The sequence below is a fragment of the Pocillopora damicornis genome, chromosome 10 (genome assembly GCF_964200805.1).
Source record: "Pocillopora damicornis chromosome 10, jaPocDami1.2, whole genome shotgun sequence".
NCBI classification, from domain to species: Eukaryota; Metazoa; Cnidaria; class Anthozoa; order Scleractinia; family Pocilloporidae; genus Pocillopora; species Pocillopora damicornis.
The window spans coordinates 4,347,501-4,363,641 of NC_142679.1; the positions used below are offsets into that span (position 1 = coordinate 4,347,501).

Sequence of the window (16,141 nt, forward strand, 5' to 3'; positions counted from 1 at the left end):
CGGGTTAATTTTTTTCTTAACCAAATTAAATTTAACTTTGTTAAATTACACTGGAACTAATACAAAAATGAAGAAATAACACGTAAAAAGACATTTAAGATACTCAAGAAAAGAAAAAGGGGAAAATGAAAGACGTTCACTGTAAAGGAGAAAAAGTCCTTGAGTTTCTAAGTGAACGAAAAAATATTGTAGAACTGGTTCAATTTGTTTTAATTTTGCCGTGTTTGAATTTTTAGCATTATTTTTTGAGCATTAGAATTATTTGGCAACATTTTAAAGAAGTTGCATCTTATCTCTATGCTCCCTAACATCGATGTGCATAATCTCCATACTGTTCTCTATACATAACATAGACAACTGAAAAGGAAAATCGTTGAACGATCAAGAGATTCTGGATCAATATCAGTATCTGGGCAACTGCCCACCTACCCCTCCCCTAACTCAACAACAGTCTATTGATAACAAGTTAGGGTTAACGTTGGGTTAGGGGAGGGGTAGGTGGGCAGTTGCCCAGATACTGATATTGATCAGAGATTCTTTAGTTGGTGATCATTTCCTTAATTCTCGTGACCCTCAGTGTTTGATTCAGTGGTGATATTGTAAGGAGAATTTAGATGCACCTCAAGGCTTTGAAGGGTTGAACTCTCATGAGTGATTTACGGTTCAGTATAAAATTTCTCCTCACAATATGCGCACATTATTGCTGCTAAAGGTGAAGGAACCAGTTAGCATATAAAAGGACCTCTTGTTGCAGCGTTTAGATCACCCCTGATGAAGGCACTAGACAGGAGTGTCGAAACGTTGGGTCTATGAATCGTAACTTCATCGGTTACATTCATTAAATCTGCAAACCAGAATATCGTCAAACTATGTCCAAAAATGGTACTAATCTTAAAAAAACTTCCAGTTGCTATTATATGATAATGCCTGCCAATCAAGGGGGAATCTACTCGTTGAATTTACGTCAAGGGAATGTTTATCATTAATGTTAATTTGAATAAACATGAATATGAAACAGAGCTTTCAGTCAACAAGCGCAGCTCGGATGAAATTTCGTCATCTTACCAGGACATACAGCACAAATCACTCGGATTTCCTGAACTTTGAGACCCACTAACTCTTTTTCAGCAAGCAGGTAGTACCTACAGGGACACGGGTTGTAAAATACATAATTAACATAGCGTATATTGATGAACAGTCGACTAGGAGAGGCGTGTGAATGTTTGTGACCTCAAACTACAGTTTTAAATATAACTTGAATGGATGGTTTGCAAATTAAATTAAATTTTAAAAAAAGGGGCAGATAGCGGTGAATTAGTCAAATAGCAGGAACGTCCATCAATAGGATATGCAACTTTTCCGAACCGTTCACAATTGACTTTCAAGATTCGGGCCCCAGGTTTCCATCATAAACCCCTCCGTCACTCTCAGTACAAACCTTGTGTGCCAATCTGAACCGCAGTCATCTCTGCTTTCTTTTAATCCGTGAGCCTGCTGCACTGAGTCATGGAAAGAACCGGTCAGAGGTTGAAACAATCGATAATGCTCCTGACTAATAGGAGACATGAACACTGATGACGTTAACGGCCGGGACTTTGGCACTCCATATCGACGAATCAGCTTGTTATTTTGTTCAGTCTCCTCTGAGTTACCAGGATCTGAAAGAAAGAAAAAAGAGTATACTCTTTAAAACGAAAATCAAATGTGCTCTAGACATTTTTAAACCTTTCTGATTACATTAACTCCTCCCCGCAGCTTTCGTCTGGCTTCTTAAAGCGAACAATGACTGTAAAACCCAACAAAATATATTTTGATGAAATTGTTTGGTATATCTTCTTAAAAAATGGAGTAAAACACCACTTTCGATTGAGTGTCGTAAAAAAAAATACCAGACTAAAAGACATCTCAACGACCAATCGAAAAACAAGGTACACAACATAACAAACTGGTGAGAATTCAAATTCGATAAAATCATAGCCTGCGAGCACGCGCGAGCAAGGCAGAGAAAGGTTGGGAACCTCTCTCCGTCATGGGCACGAGCGTTTCCTCACCAGCAGGAAAGTGAGAGGAATGCAAGGCCTGGGGAAAGAACCAGACCCCCCTTGTTTCAAATCTTCCCTCGTTCGAAGACACACACGTCCTACAGCGCTAATAAAGGGGCCTACTTACGGGTTAATGCAACGATCTAACGAGTCTTAGGCGCGGGGAAAACGTGTGTGACCAACTCGCGATTGCTTGATACAGTGACACAAGTTTTTTAAGACCAATCACACATCAACACTTATTTGAAAATTACTATAATGTGAAGATGACTATTTGTCACAACACCTTGGTCATCTGATGAGGCAGGACAGAGAAGAATGTAAGTAGGCATTGTGTCGAGATGAAGCTGAAGCGCCACTAACACGGGAACACTTGGACACAACTTGAAAGAGAATGACACCAGAAAAGGACCTGTCATGAGCATGTCCGTTTTAAACAGCCTAACGAACAAACACAAAAAAAGACATTAAACAAGTTGTATGGAAAGAAACCACAACTGGCCTGACAACTAAACTTCACACTCAAAATTCTCTCATGGCTCTTGTGGCACAAGTTCCCTCCCCCCCTCGCATATCCGAGGCAGTGCAACGTCCAGATAAGGAATTGTGCAACTGGATTTTGGACGGGGTTGGGGGCCATGGCCACTGTCCAGGGGGGCACGTCAAGTTCATTAGAGAAACCTGGACACCATAGCAAGCTTGACAAAGTTGTAAACTGTGATTACCTTGCATTCCTTCCTTGGGGTGGGGGGGGGGGAGAGGAGATAATTACCCCTAACACCAGTTGTGCAAAGGGCATATGACCCTATCCAAAAGAGTAGTCACTATCCAGAAGATAAGTTTTAAAAAAACATGCTGTGCTATTCACTGATTACAGATTTATCCAGTGGATAGTGATATCCACCATTCAAACCACTGAAGCAAGATAACTAAGTGTAATAGGGACCCAACCCAAGAGAGCTGCTCAAATTGAGTCTATAAGCTCTATACCAGGAATACCTAACTGGGATGATAAACTAACAAGATATGAGACTCACACTCAGGTAAATTAAAGCTATGATAGCATCTATAAGAGCATCTGACATCCACAGTAACAAAAAAATTTAAAGTTTGATTTGGAGGATCAAAATTCAAGGGTAGGAAGCTCTTTCTATGTTCAATAACAGGCCCCCATTTCAACCAGCTGTAAAGCTGAACTGTGCCAGCCTGTCTGAACATCACAAATAAATAAATGAATTAAAGACAATAACTCATAAAAGCCTCACCTCACCACACCCCTGGATATGGCTTGTGAGGAGTTGACACAACCACTGATCACCTGACAACCTCCACCATTGTATGCCTCATCAGTGGTGAACTCTACAGAGCTGATTATCAAGCCATCCTTGTCACCCAGACTGAAGAATGTATCGTTGAATGAGGGCTGGTATTGCTGTGCACTAAGGTTTGTCCAAGGTGTTGATAGGACAGCCTTAATCAAATACAGACATCAACAGTGAAACCAATAAGCAAATTACTATTCAAATGAATGTTATGATGCACTATGCATATAATGCTGCCATACATTACTAAGATTTTTCATCTCACTTCTGAGGTGCACAGGTAACTATTGTACAACCTCAGGGTGACAGAAAATTTGTCATTTCGCCAGACACCCCATGTAACTTGTTCAGAACACCCTTGGCTAATTGCATGGCAACAGCATAGGTTCAGCTTTCTGACTAATAAACAACTTGTAATCATCACCTTTCCATCAATGCTAGCAGTCTTTCCATAGCCACAGCACATGGATGTCACAAAGGGCATCTTTTTTATAGAGGTGTGTACAGTACAAAAGGGATCCAAAAGATTCCAAAACCTGCCATTTAATGGTACAAACAATGAACACATGCTACTGATCAGTAGGAGACTTTGAACTGCAAACAGATCCAAAGTTATGAGGGATTAAAATGAGAAACAACTTCAGTCTTTAAGGCCCATAAAATTGCTGCTGAGGGGTTATTTTATTTAAGTGAAAGTTTTAAACAGCCTGCAGTAAGCTTGCTCATGTAAATCATCAGATGTAGTTAAAAGGTGTTGGTAAATTAAGTTGAATTCACCTGCTCAACAAAGATTTCCTTCAAGTCTCAAGATGCTTTCCTTCGATAAAGGAAAGTACTATTCAAATGTTGCAAATTTAACTCTACTGCAGTAGGATTATCAACCACATGCTAACAAGGTACATTATCTTAAACACAAAAAAAATGCTCAAATATGTGCAAAAAATTGTTTTTGTCTCAGAGAAGAGACTTATCAGTGATCTTTAACTTTTGGAACTTTCCAGCAGAGGAATTGAGCATCTCACCTATGCTTTCATTATTTTGACCATCTTTTGTAGTTAAACTTCTGGAGAATATAATATACTTCTGGAGAACTTGATTGGGGACAATTACCAAGTAAAGTAAAGCAAGTTTAACCCTTTAATCTCTAAGAGTGACAAGCATCTAATTTCTCCTTAAAGTATCTCCCCAAAATCACAGGTTAAGGTCACAAGAATAAAGGAAATGATCACCAACTAGAGAAGCTCTTGATTGGGAAACAAATTCTCCTTTTCAGAACATTAGGAAATATCTAGAGGACAGTAAGGAGAATATGTGTACTGATGTTAGGGTGTAAAGGGTTTATTTGAACTCACTATTAAGGTGTAAAACCCTTACTTGTCATTATTGACAGTGAAATGTTCACTTCCATGTTCCTCCATAACCCATCCTGGAGCAAACAGTGCTGCAGATAGCTTCTCATCTCTAATCACCTTAAATGCCTAAAACAAATTAAAAAATAGTTTATTTATTTCAAAGAATTTGGCTATATCCTCATATCTGTCTTGATATGAGAGAGTCAGTTAAGGGTTTTAGAACTTATATATTTATTTTTTTTAGCAGTTATATATTTAGCACTTAGTCAAGGGTTTTAGCACTTATCCAATCACTTTTTTCAGACCTTATTGTCTGGGCCTGCTTATTACCTTCAAAATTTTTTCAGCTATGCCCAACATTTGTACCACAGAAGTAATATAAATGTTTATACAAACCTAAATCTGCCTCAAAATGCAAGCAAAAGCCTTATCTGGTTAACATGACTTTTCAAATTTGTGTTAAATTGTTCACAACATTTCCAAAAACATAAGGTATATAAAACTTTGGTTGAATGTTAGTGGGGATTAAACAAGCTTTAATACATTTTTTTTTAACTTGGCATGTACACATTCTTGGCTTGTGGAGAAGAGTTACATACACCTGACAGTTATAGCGTTGAACGGTGTGATTGTTGCACTGGACTCTGAATCACAAGTTCAGATTCAACCCCAGGCCAGGTACCTGTATCACATTATTTGGCAATTTAAGATAATTATATTTCACAGTGCCTCTTGTCACCCAAGAGTACAAATGGGTCCAAGCAAAGTGAGAGGAAACCTGATAAAATGCTGGGAGGTTAATTGTGATGGACAAGAATGAAAGCCAGGAGAATAGCAAAACTAGAAACACGGTATATGCCCTGACATGTATTAGACATTCAAGCCCAAGACTTAAGTTTTACAGTACCAAGGCAAGTACATATTAGGAGTCTTTTTTAGTCCAATACTGAACATACCACTTTTGAGTTATAACCACCACCCCCATAGCAGCCACGCCCAAAAACATCCACCCCAACATAGACATCAGTTTGACGTTGCCGTCCTGCAGCAGCAGCTGATCTCATCAGATGAGCCTCCTTCCAACCATAGTTCAAAAATATACCATCAGAGACATCCAAAAAAATTCTGCAGGGAGAGTAAAACAACAGAAAATTGATCACCTAATTCAAAATAATAAATTGACTTAAAAAAATTAAAACAAATCAGTAATTAATATGAAATCTCTTTAATATCTTTAACCCTTTAACTCCCATAAGTGACCAAGACAGAATTTCTCCTTTTGATATCAATACAAGATCAAGCAGACAAGTGATGAGAATAAAGAAAAATATCAATTAGGGGATTATCAGTTGATCGACAATACCAAATTCTCAAAACTAGCATCACAAGAACTGTATGGCAGACAGTAAGGAGAATTACTAATGAAATCTTGGGAGTTAAAGGGTTAATATAGTACATAACAAGCTATTTTTTATCCAAATAGAAGTGAACAATAGTATTTGTTACCGGTTGTTTGCATTCAGCTCATTTTGCCAAGCAAGGTCTCCTTTGTAAGTTACACTGTCATACCAGATAACAAGTGAATTAGGGATGCGTTCATGCATCTCAGTCGTCAAGCTCTTCACAAATTCCTCAAGATTGTTGATCTGAACTGGCTGCAAAAAAAAGGAACACAATTACACATTTCTATGATCATTATCTCAATAGAACTCCAAATCAATTTAAAATTTCGAGTCATCTTGATTAGTTAGCTGAGACAATTCAGAACAACAATTACTGTAAACAATAGAGTATACACAATGCATTTTTTCCCACAGTTTTCGTAATAAATCAGGGGTTTAACTTATTTGCCAGAACATCTAGAAAATGTGCCACAAATTTGTATAAATCAACACTAATCATCTGAATTTTTTAAGTCGGTAGAGCAAATGAACATGAACTTCATAAAAAGGGATAGAAATTGATAGAAATTGATCATTGCTTTTGCAAGTTTGGTGGCTCCTAAAAGAACAGTTTTTCACATTTCTTGCTGTTGATTGGCATACAATACCAGAGTAATATCAAACATAAGTGTAGGTTGGTAGATGTAATGTCTACCATATCACAACCAAAATTTAAAGGCAAGGATTCAAAGCATTCTCTACTTTGAAAGTTGGTGACTCTGCCTGCATGTACATTCCATGAAACAACAAAACAAGAGTAACTGTCTTAAGACTCCACTTTCTTTCAATTTGTTTTCGAAAACTTTTTTCCACAATTTGAGTCAGTGGCAGCTTGGAGCACTGAGTTAATTACCTGAATAGGATTTTCAATGTTTAAAAGCCATCCATCGAATCCATAATACTCAGCTATATTGACAAGCTGATTCACAAGAGCCTCTACTGATGATGTATCCTTTAAAAATTTACTGCACCTAACTACACCATCTATGTTTTCTGTGATTAAAGTTCCTAGCACTGGTACCCCATGGGTGTGGGCAGCATTGGTCCAACACGGGGGTGGTATTGTAACAAAGTGATGACTGAAGTACACAAATATATCAATAAGCTGCCAGTGGTATATCCGATAACAATCACATGAGCTGTAGCCTTGTACAAACCTATGAGAATGAATTTGCATGAATTTTGTGAAACAACATTCATCATATCCTCCTCAAGGTTTGCTGCTGTGGAGAACAACCCAAAGATTGAAAACCCCCTTTAAACCTTGGTAATATCTATATTTTCCATTATTTATTGACACTATCCAAAAACAGTATTATGAAGAAAAAATTTTTGAACTGGTAAAAGAGACTTTTATAACTTCAAAAAATTCAATGTTGAACATAATTATGGTGAATATATGTCATTAAGTCTGTTCTAAGCCAAGGGGCCCCACTAGCCAGAGCTTATCTAGGTTTCTATTGCAAAAAAAGACTAGAAGTATCACTTCTCCCCCAGGATGGGATGCTAATCCATGACAAGGCTATCCCCCCCCCCCCCCAGCATTGCATCAGGTTTCCCTGACAATTTGCCACTACCCATTTAAACTGCTGGATGTATAAAGGTACTGCCAAAGAACACAACACAATATCACTGCTAGATCTCAGACCTGGACCTCTCTACCCAGAGTCCAGTGCACCAAACATTAGGCCACCATGTCTCCCACAGATATATTATAACTGCTTAGTAAATTATCCACCATTTGATCATTTCCAATATTTTGTAGACTATCACTGCTTTTTAAAGTGACAGCTGCTAATACTTTGATTTGATTGACAGGTTAGTCATGAACTAACCAATTACGATTCAGTCCAGCACACAAGTGTAAACCTCAAACCCACAAACTATGAACCTCTACTGTTTGCTGTAAAATCTTCTGATGCTTAATTGGCTTTTCTTTGAGACTCAAAGACCTCCAGAAATATTTTTGGTATCCAGGGTTTCCCGAGTCTCACAGCAATATCTCCAGGTCATATTTACGCTGGAGAACTGGTGCAAAATATCCACAAACCTGTCAAAAATATACCCTCCCATCATGTCATGACACACTAAAGTCCGAGGTCTCTTCTCCGTCTTCCTGCCCTGTTCACTCAATGGAACTGAGGCTACGTTAAAAAAGTCAAATCCCTGTCTCCAAGACAAGGCCTCATCTAATGTTTTAAGTGGTCGAGTAATCGGCATACCCGTTTCTGGATCGAAACTGTTGTCTGCGACTTTTCCGACTCCGTTCATCTTACTTGGTCCGTCAATGAACTTGGTGTACTGCAAAGAAGGCTGGCGAGCTACAGAATCTAGTTTAGCGTCAGTTATGTCTGGTTCTCTTTCCTCTTCTCTCGTTTCTTCCGAGGAAATAATCTCATATTTTGCACCAGAATTCGTGGACATGTCACGAGTTTCGCTTGTGGCTACTTCCTGGTTACCAATAAAATATTTCAAACGCGCCTCTTTTACAGTTTCAGGGGCTTGAACAGTTAAATTTTTCTGTGATTTGGTATTCCCAGATCTAAGATACTTCCAGAGCGCATATATTCCAAATACAACTGCTAAAACTGTCCAAAATAGAATCAACAATGTATCGCTCGCCATGTTTCGTTTCGTTAGACTCCAGGCTTAACCGGTGCCACGTATTTGCAGCATTATGCGAAGCTCGTCCCCAGGAGTTTATCGGTCAATTTTTAAGATGACGCCTGATCGAGAAAGTTGATGCAAGTTGATGCTTGTTTGCGCGTCACAAGCGGGTGCTATTGCCGTGTATTTCCCTGAGTTGTTTTCTATAAGAAAACTTATAACCGATGACTCGTTTATTTCTCAATTTTTCACTGTTTTGATGAATTGGTAACAAGACATCTTGTCGTCCAATTATGTCTGTAATCAAACTCTAAGTAACAAAATGGACTCACGCTTCGCGGTCGTCCAATTTTGTTAATCACTCGTATGATTACGAAATGAACTGGACTCCATTCATTCCTGTTATCAGTTCCAAAATTCAAAGATTGCCAATGACGCACATAAGACAAAATGACTACACAATAAGGGTTTTTGTGTTCAAACAAAGACGAACATACTTTGGTTCACAGGGGAGATTTTTTCTTTATTTTTAGCAGCGTGAAAATACCGTGTCTTATTATAGCCATATTCTTTACGGAACAAAGTAGGCATAAGACTTGAATATTCCACAGTTGAACCTCTGAACGTTGTCTTGACAGGTCACACACACTTAAAGGTTCGTGGTTTAAACGTTGTCAGTAACCAATAAGAGATATTCATTTAATTCCGCGATGCAAAGGAGAAATAGTTATTCTAGGAGTATATATGCTCCAACAACAGCATCTCGAATCGCTGATGCAAAAAACAAGCGTGAAACTCGGCTGCTTGTGCAAACCAGCAGAGGATTGTCGTGCGAAAAAGACTGGACACTGAAAAACTTTTTCAGAGAGAAGGCCAAAACTAATGCCTTTTTGAAAAAGATCCACCGAAGTAGCCCTGGAATGCTGCATTTTCAGCGTAGGGAAAATGGAAGGCTTGCTCTAGACTGGAGGAATGGTTTCGTAGCTGGAAATGACACAAAAATTCCAGTGAAAACTCATGGTGGAAGACAACTTAGTCGGGTCCTTAATCACAGAGAAGAAGCGCAAGAACCAATACAAGAGTCTTTAGTACGAGATTTCCCAAGCAGGGCGTCCAAAAATTTAGAAGATAGCCCTGAGTTGAATGGACAGAATTTCGAAGATGGATTTGAAAAAGAAAATTTAGGTTCCGACGTACAACCATTTCAAGCAACCACTTTAAGACCCTCTGAAGACGAAAGTGCTAAAGACGTCGAGAAAACGAACGTTTCCGTTAAAAATCCTTTTAAAGTTCGCTCAAGAACATCAGGGATATGCTTTTGTCATTGTCAGGAACTAAATTTACCCCTCATAAACCTGCCTGAAATTGGAAGAAGATTTTCAGAAACTGGATTTGGTATGAAGTTTCCATGCGACTTTGAAAAAAAATCTAACCGAAAGCTCAGCATGCCTCTTATTGCAAGGCATGGTAGGCTGTTGTGATAAATGAGGCGTGAAAGACTATTGACGTCAATTCTCATCATCCCGCTGCGAGGAATGACGTAACACATTAATGCCATCGTGGTGAGAACTACTGAGTCTGTGAGTCCAAAAAGTTGTTCAAAGTGTCGATCAATCCTTTCGCCCTTTTTTAACCAATCACTGAATTTTCTTATAAGTTTTGGTAGTTCATATATCATCTGGTCCTAATTTTGAACGGCCTAGGAAAAAGAGTGCATTTAAGGACAAAAAAGCATTGATGAACGCACTGTGCTTTGTTTTGTTAAAGAAAATTCTGGATGAATTGCTATTTTAAGATTTGCGGTTTTTAGTCAGTTATAAACACTATTTTAAATAGAAACTACTCAATCAAACTGTGGGACAGTAGTTATTATACCAAGCCACTGTCATGATATTGGAACACTGGCATTCTAAAAAGTGAACATAGAAAAGTAGTAAAAACGGATTTAGCTCAAATGAAAAAAGAACGTCTTTGTTCTTCGTATTTCGTGATACTTATCTTATTTGTGGGTGATAAAAGAGTTTTAAAAAGTTGATTTAGCAAGGTGTGATTACTCTACATGCGTTTTTAACAAATTAGATTTTTGCTAACCACAACTGGGTGTAATTCCGGCTTAACAGATTAAACTCAGCTACCTTAAGTTAAATTGCAAATTTCAAGTTCAAACATGTTGTGACCCTTGACCTTTTCCTTTATTAATGACGTCAATTCCAGCTGTTAATTGTATTGTAAAATGATTAAGAATCGATTGAACCATGAGAGCAGTTGACATCATATATCGGATAGGCCCGCTATGAAATGCCACGACGTGATGAAGCAACTCCGAAATGTTTGAATTCGGAAACTCCAGAAGAGGTATTTAGAATAAATTGAAACAGCAGGCTTTCCAGAAGTATTCAAAGAGCTGGCGAGGCGCCAATACGATAACTCCAGTAATTAAAGACCACTGACAGCCAAAGAATGACAAATGAAGCTGCAGGAAGGTTCTCGAAGATCACAGATGCTAATACCATTTGGTTACTAAACGCTGAAAAAAATTAAAGTGCATGTTAAATTTTAACTTAAACTTTGTCAAACGCGAAAGCATCACTGACGAAAATGAAACAATGATCTATTTTATTCATAATTGAGAGATGACAGCCTAAAACATTCTTCATTTTAGATTTGTGCTCGCAATGAATCTTCGAGTTTAAACTCAAGACAAATTCACAACTCCTCTTAACAATGATACTGGATAGAACAGCCATGTGGTCACATGAAATATTTAACTGTTTTAGTCTTTCAATAATGAACAAATTGTCGCAGAAACAGATTTCGAGGAAAATTTTCAAGTAAGAGCGATCAGTTGATTTAAAAAGCTCTCGCCGCCCGCTTAGCCAATCAAATGCAAAGACACGATCTATCTCAACCCGGTCACTCGCGTTTTCCCGCGCTTGATGCAATTTCTGTTTATTTGTGTTATGTTCTCGTTGCCTTTTTTTGTCGCTACTGCCACCTACAGGTGTTGGCGAAGCCTATTACGCCGTTGAGATGAGTGAGCCGTGAGTGATAGTGACTTTAGAATTCCGTTCTTGACCCAATTTAAGTTTCCCGGTGCTACTTATTGTTTGTTTTGGAGTACTGCAGAAGACGATAAACACCTCACAATAATTTTCAGGGTGGCGCGCGAAAAAACAAAGCTTTTCCTTGCAGAAATATCTTAAAAGGTGTGATCGGCGCATCATGAAAACTTTAATTTAAAATTTAATTTAAAAATTTAAAATTTAATTGCAACCAAATAAGAAAATAATTTATAATTAACAAGCAAAATTAAAAGGATAGTTTAATTATTATTGGAGACTAGAGGATAGCGGAACAGCGAGTGACCACATACAGTTTTAAACTGCCTATTCGTTATATTGATTTATGTAAGACTGGCTCTTGAGATTTGAAACTCAGTTGAAAAAGGTCGAAAAACGCTCTGATGGTTGTAATGAAATGTTTGATACCAAAATTGTCATTGAAAACATTACTGCCAATTTATGCAGTGGCCTTCACTTGCGCTTTCAAAGTGGAAACGGAGCGATAGTCTCAAGCTTTTGTCTATGACTCGAGTGTATTGGCCATGACACAGTTGAATAGTTGGCCATACTTGTGCCTCTCTCAAAAGTCTTTCCACAACTGCTTCGACCATCAAGAAAGAATATAATATTGCGCTTTGTTTGCTTCAGAGGTCCGTAAATGACTTATTCTCTTCCCCAGTCCCTAAAGACCACGAAGTTAAGCCAGAAAACTTAAAACCAGCCTAGAAAAGATATACGACGACCGCTGTCTGAGTCTCTCCACAGGAAGCCCAAATACTTATTTTCCGTACAAAACATGTCCAAGCATGCCTGACAGAATTTTCAAGTACCAGAGTTAAATCAAAAACTATGCTTTTCTGTCGGCATTGGAGTAAGGCACCTTCTCTTCACCACAATTTTGCCTGTGGATGTTTTTTCTCTCGCCGTTAAGGGTCGATGAGAGTTCGTGACATTATCAAGTTTGGTAAGTCTCTGTGGTATCTGAGTAACTACAAGCGGAGAGCTAAGATTTCGATGCGGGCTCTCCCTAAGGATACAAGGAGATCTCACTGGAAATAAAGGTTCTGAAAATTTCCTTTGCATTTTTGCCATGTTGTTTGCAGAAGGCAAATGAGAGTGACAATGTGAGAGGCATATACCAGAGACTCGCGAACGAACCCGGAAAGGAGCTTTAGAAGTAACTTTCTCTTTTCCGTGACTTTCAGAGCCTTTCGTATCAAAAAGAGCGTCTAAATTAAATCCTTCCTCTCCAAAGACATTTCCGGCGCTTTCTACTTTTTTTTTAGATTTTTCTCTTTGGGTGTCTTTAGACTGTCCACTTTGTCCCGGTAATTCTCGTGTTAAAAATTCTTGAATTCTTTTCCTCGTTTCGTCCGTCTTGTTGACATCCAGGCTTACTCGTCGTACTCTTGGAGCTTTCACCTCATCTTTCTCTTCGCTCCTCGACTGAAAACTGTTCGTTTCCGCGTTACTTTGGATTTTAAAGCCATCGCTCTTCGCGTTCAACAAACCATACCTTCGTTCGTAAAGTTGTTGCAGATACGCGATAGCCTTGGCTCTCTCTCTGAAAATATTTTTAAGCGTTATGTCCGTTTCAGTGGCAAACCCTTGGCTGGCTTTTGCCAGTAGCAGACTTTCCCGCATGTTTCTTACTTCAGCTACACGGGAAGCTGTTGTAGGTCTAAGAAAAGGCCTGGAATAGCTATATCTTCTTTCCATTCTGGATCTACAGTAAAATAATTCTTCTCAGTTAAAATAGAGAGGGTTCGAATCGGGTCGCGTCACCCATGTTTCTTGATAAAAAGTCTCAAAGCAGTAAAATAAGCCAAAATTACGACTAATCATATTTCATGCTGAGTGAGGCTATAGATTTTAAAACAAATACCCGCACTTAGTGGATATATTTGTACTAATAAACAAAGAAACATTTTCCTTCTTTGTTACTGAGGTCCTGACCTACTGATATGTTTTATGTTTTAGTCGCCTAGCTGTAGCTTTGCCACTGTAGTTATTACATTGGGAGGTTCAATTTTTTTACCGAAGGTATTCACGCAGACGTTCAAAGCAGGGGAAATTAGGAAGAATCTGGAGCAAGACGTGGCAATTCCAAGCTACAGATGTAGATAAAACACATCTGAATGAATTAAACAATAACGTAGCGCTGTATTTTAAAAGTACCACCATATACTTATGAACACGGTCATATGTACAAAAAAATGCATAAGCCTTAATCCCCAAAAGCGAGACTAGTTGGAAATTATTACAAAATATAAAAAACATTAAGAGATCAAAATTCTGTCGTCTCTGATAACCAGAGAAGAAAGAAAGAGCCGTATTTGACTCTTTGAATTGATGCAGGCTGGTTTGATAGAATAAAATGAGTTATGTAAAGCAGTTCCAATCTCCAAGCTCCCCAGGTGTTTAATGAATACAATGCCAAAGGAGCGTTAAATCTAAGTTGCCAGTAACTTCTATGATAAAGTTATCGAAACAATTCGTTCTATAGAGTCGGGAATATGTATTTTAGACATAATCATAGAGTTTTCTCGAAATTTATGTCTTGCTTCGAAAACTTTTAAACAGATGTTCTTTCCCATAGTTTTGCAGACTTGCACAACCAATTTTTTTTTTCTCACGGGTCTATTCATAGCTTTTAATTTAAATCAATAATTAAATGGTATTTCAAGTTCCGACACCTATTGTTAAGGTTGTGGTAAGCAAAATTTCTACTGACCACAAACAACGAGAAAAATTTTGTTAAAAAATTTCCACATTTGAATAACAAGAAGCAATACTGTCAGTAAACAGTAAACATCCCTGCTCCTAATTAAAATGCATCGAGCAAATTAACTTCGCAATTTATGACGCAATTTTTCATGCTTCGCTAAATTTCTTGTTAGGCCACTAGTTTGAATACCAGACACAAATTAAAGTAAACTGTTTCACCATTTTTTATAAGTGTTTATGTGTAGGGAGAGCTGTCCGTTCATGTAAGTTCAACTCTAGTACGCCTTCAGCTGAGAGATCAACCAGTAAAGAACGTTTTGGCTTTTCCTTGCAAATCTGCGCACGAGTAGCTCGTCCCCAAGTTTTTTAGTGGAAGAAAAGAGGAGAGACCCTGGGACCGATCGTAGACTCTCTAGAAGTGGTTCCTTTTTTTAATTTCTCCACAAGAGCTCTTTGATTATTTTTCCAGAAAAAGGGGAAGAACACACGCACACAGACACTTCAATATACATATATTTTATATCATAAATTTCATGAAATTTTATTATTTTATGTTGTCCGTTATATATGTCATTTATATAACAGACTTCCTAAGTTTTTCCAGATCCGGAAAACGGGTGTGGTAATTAAAAAATGAAATTATTTCAGTAAATCTGATTTGTATGCGCTAAGATACTACCCATTGTACACAGCAAAATTTTTTTAAGGTCCGGAAAAATATCTTTTTTGTATCTGCTCATAATCTTTTTCGGCCACTTTAAATAAGGAGTAATATTCTGTGCTAGACTCATTAATTACTATCAATTAATTTTACATACAAACCCCTGATGGGCACGATTTATGAAACTATCTTGCGCCACATGCATAAGTATAACCGCCAGCAAGTTTCCATGCAGGATCTTGCGCTTAAATTCAACAACTAATTCCCGTTGTCAAGGAACGAAAAATGTGATAAAAGATCCAATTTTCCCAAGAGAATTCAGGTGAAACGTTCGAGAATATATTGATTACCGGTAGATTTCTAAAAGCGATAGGCACAAGCTGTATAAATATTCAAGAAAGATCTACGACAAGTAGCGTATCCGAAGTAAGAATTTATTTACACTTCATCAGCGGAAGTGGAGCCGATTGTTTGCTTTTTCGCTCAAGTCTCGACAAAAAATCTTGAATTGATTGCTCTTGCCTCTTTGATTTCTCGAGGACTGTACACAAAAATAGCCTTGAGTCTCTGACAGCCAATCGGGGCGCGCTTCTCCTATGTTCAAGACAATCTTTTACAATGAGCTTCTCTATAGATCTTTGTCAAAAACGCCAGTACATTTGCAAATAACATTTATCATTTACTGTACACCTCGGCAACAAACGTAATAAATTAAAATGAGAGATAATGGCCCGGTTATCGGGCAGGATCTTTCAGGTTCTGTCTAAATGCATTCTAAATATCGCAAATCTACATTCGTTACAATAATTAAAAAAATGAATTAAAGATTTCCATGCCACAGAGATGATCTCTAGCTGCCATGGATCGGACCGCGCATCTGACGTTTGACCGTTTCGTTTAATGTAACAATAGAAACATCGTAGTCA

At 38.0% G+C, this 16,141-nt stretch overlaps 1 protein-coding gene across 1 annotated transcript in view; it reads right to left on the reverse strand.

Annotated features, from left to right (window-relative positions):
- The window catches only part of LOC113669270 (cytosolic endo-beta-N-acetylglucosaminidase), an 11,817-nt gene extending 3,008 nt beyond the window's left edge, over positions 1–8,809 (reverse strand). The window contains exons 1-10 of the mRNA XM_027185271.2: positions 8,209–8,809; positions 7,012–7,315; positions 6,223–6,371; positions 5,673–5,841; positions 4,739–4,842; positions 3,789–3,900; positions 3,308–3,513; positions 2,329–2,483; positions 1,439–1,658; positions 1,066–1,142 (exon numbers count right to left, since the gene is read on the reverse strand). Coding sequence (XP_027041072.2) covers positions 1,066–1,142; positions 1,439–1,658; positions 2,329–2,483; positions 3,308–3,513; positions 3,789–3,900; positions 4,739–4,842; positions 5,673–5,841; positions 6,223–6,371; positions 7,012–7,315; positions 8,209–8,783 — 2,071 coding nt within the window. The 5' untranslated portion in view covers positions 8,784–8,809. The remainder of the gene's footprint in view (positions 1–1,065; positions 1,143–1,438; positions 1,659–2,328; positions 2,484–3,307; positions 3,514–3,788; positions 3,901–4,738; positions 4,843–5,672; positions 5,842–6,222; positions 6,372–7,011; positions 7,316–8,208) is intronic.
- Positions 8,810–16,141: the final 7,332 nt, after the last annotated feature.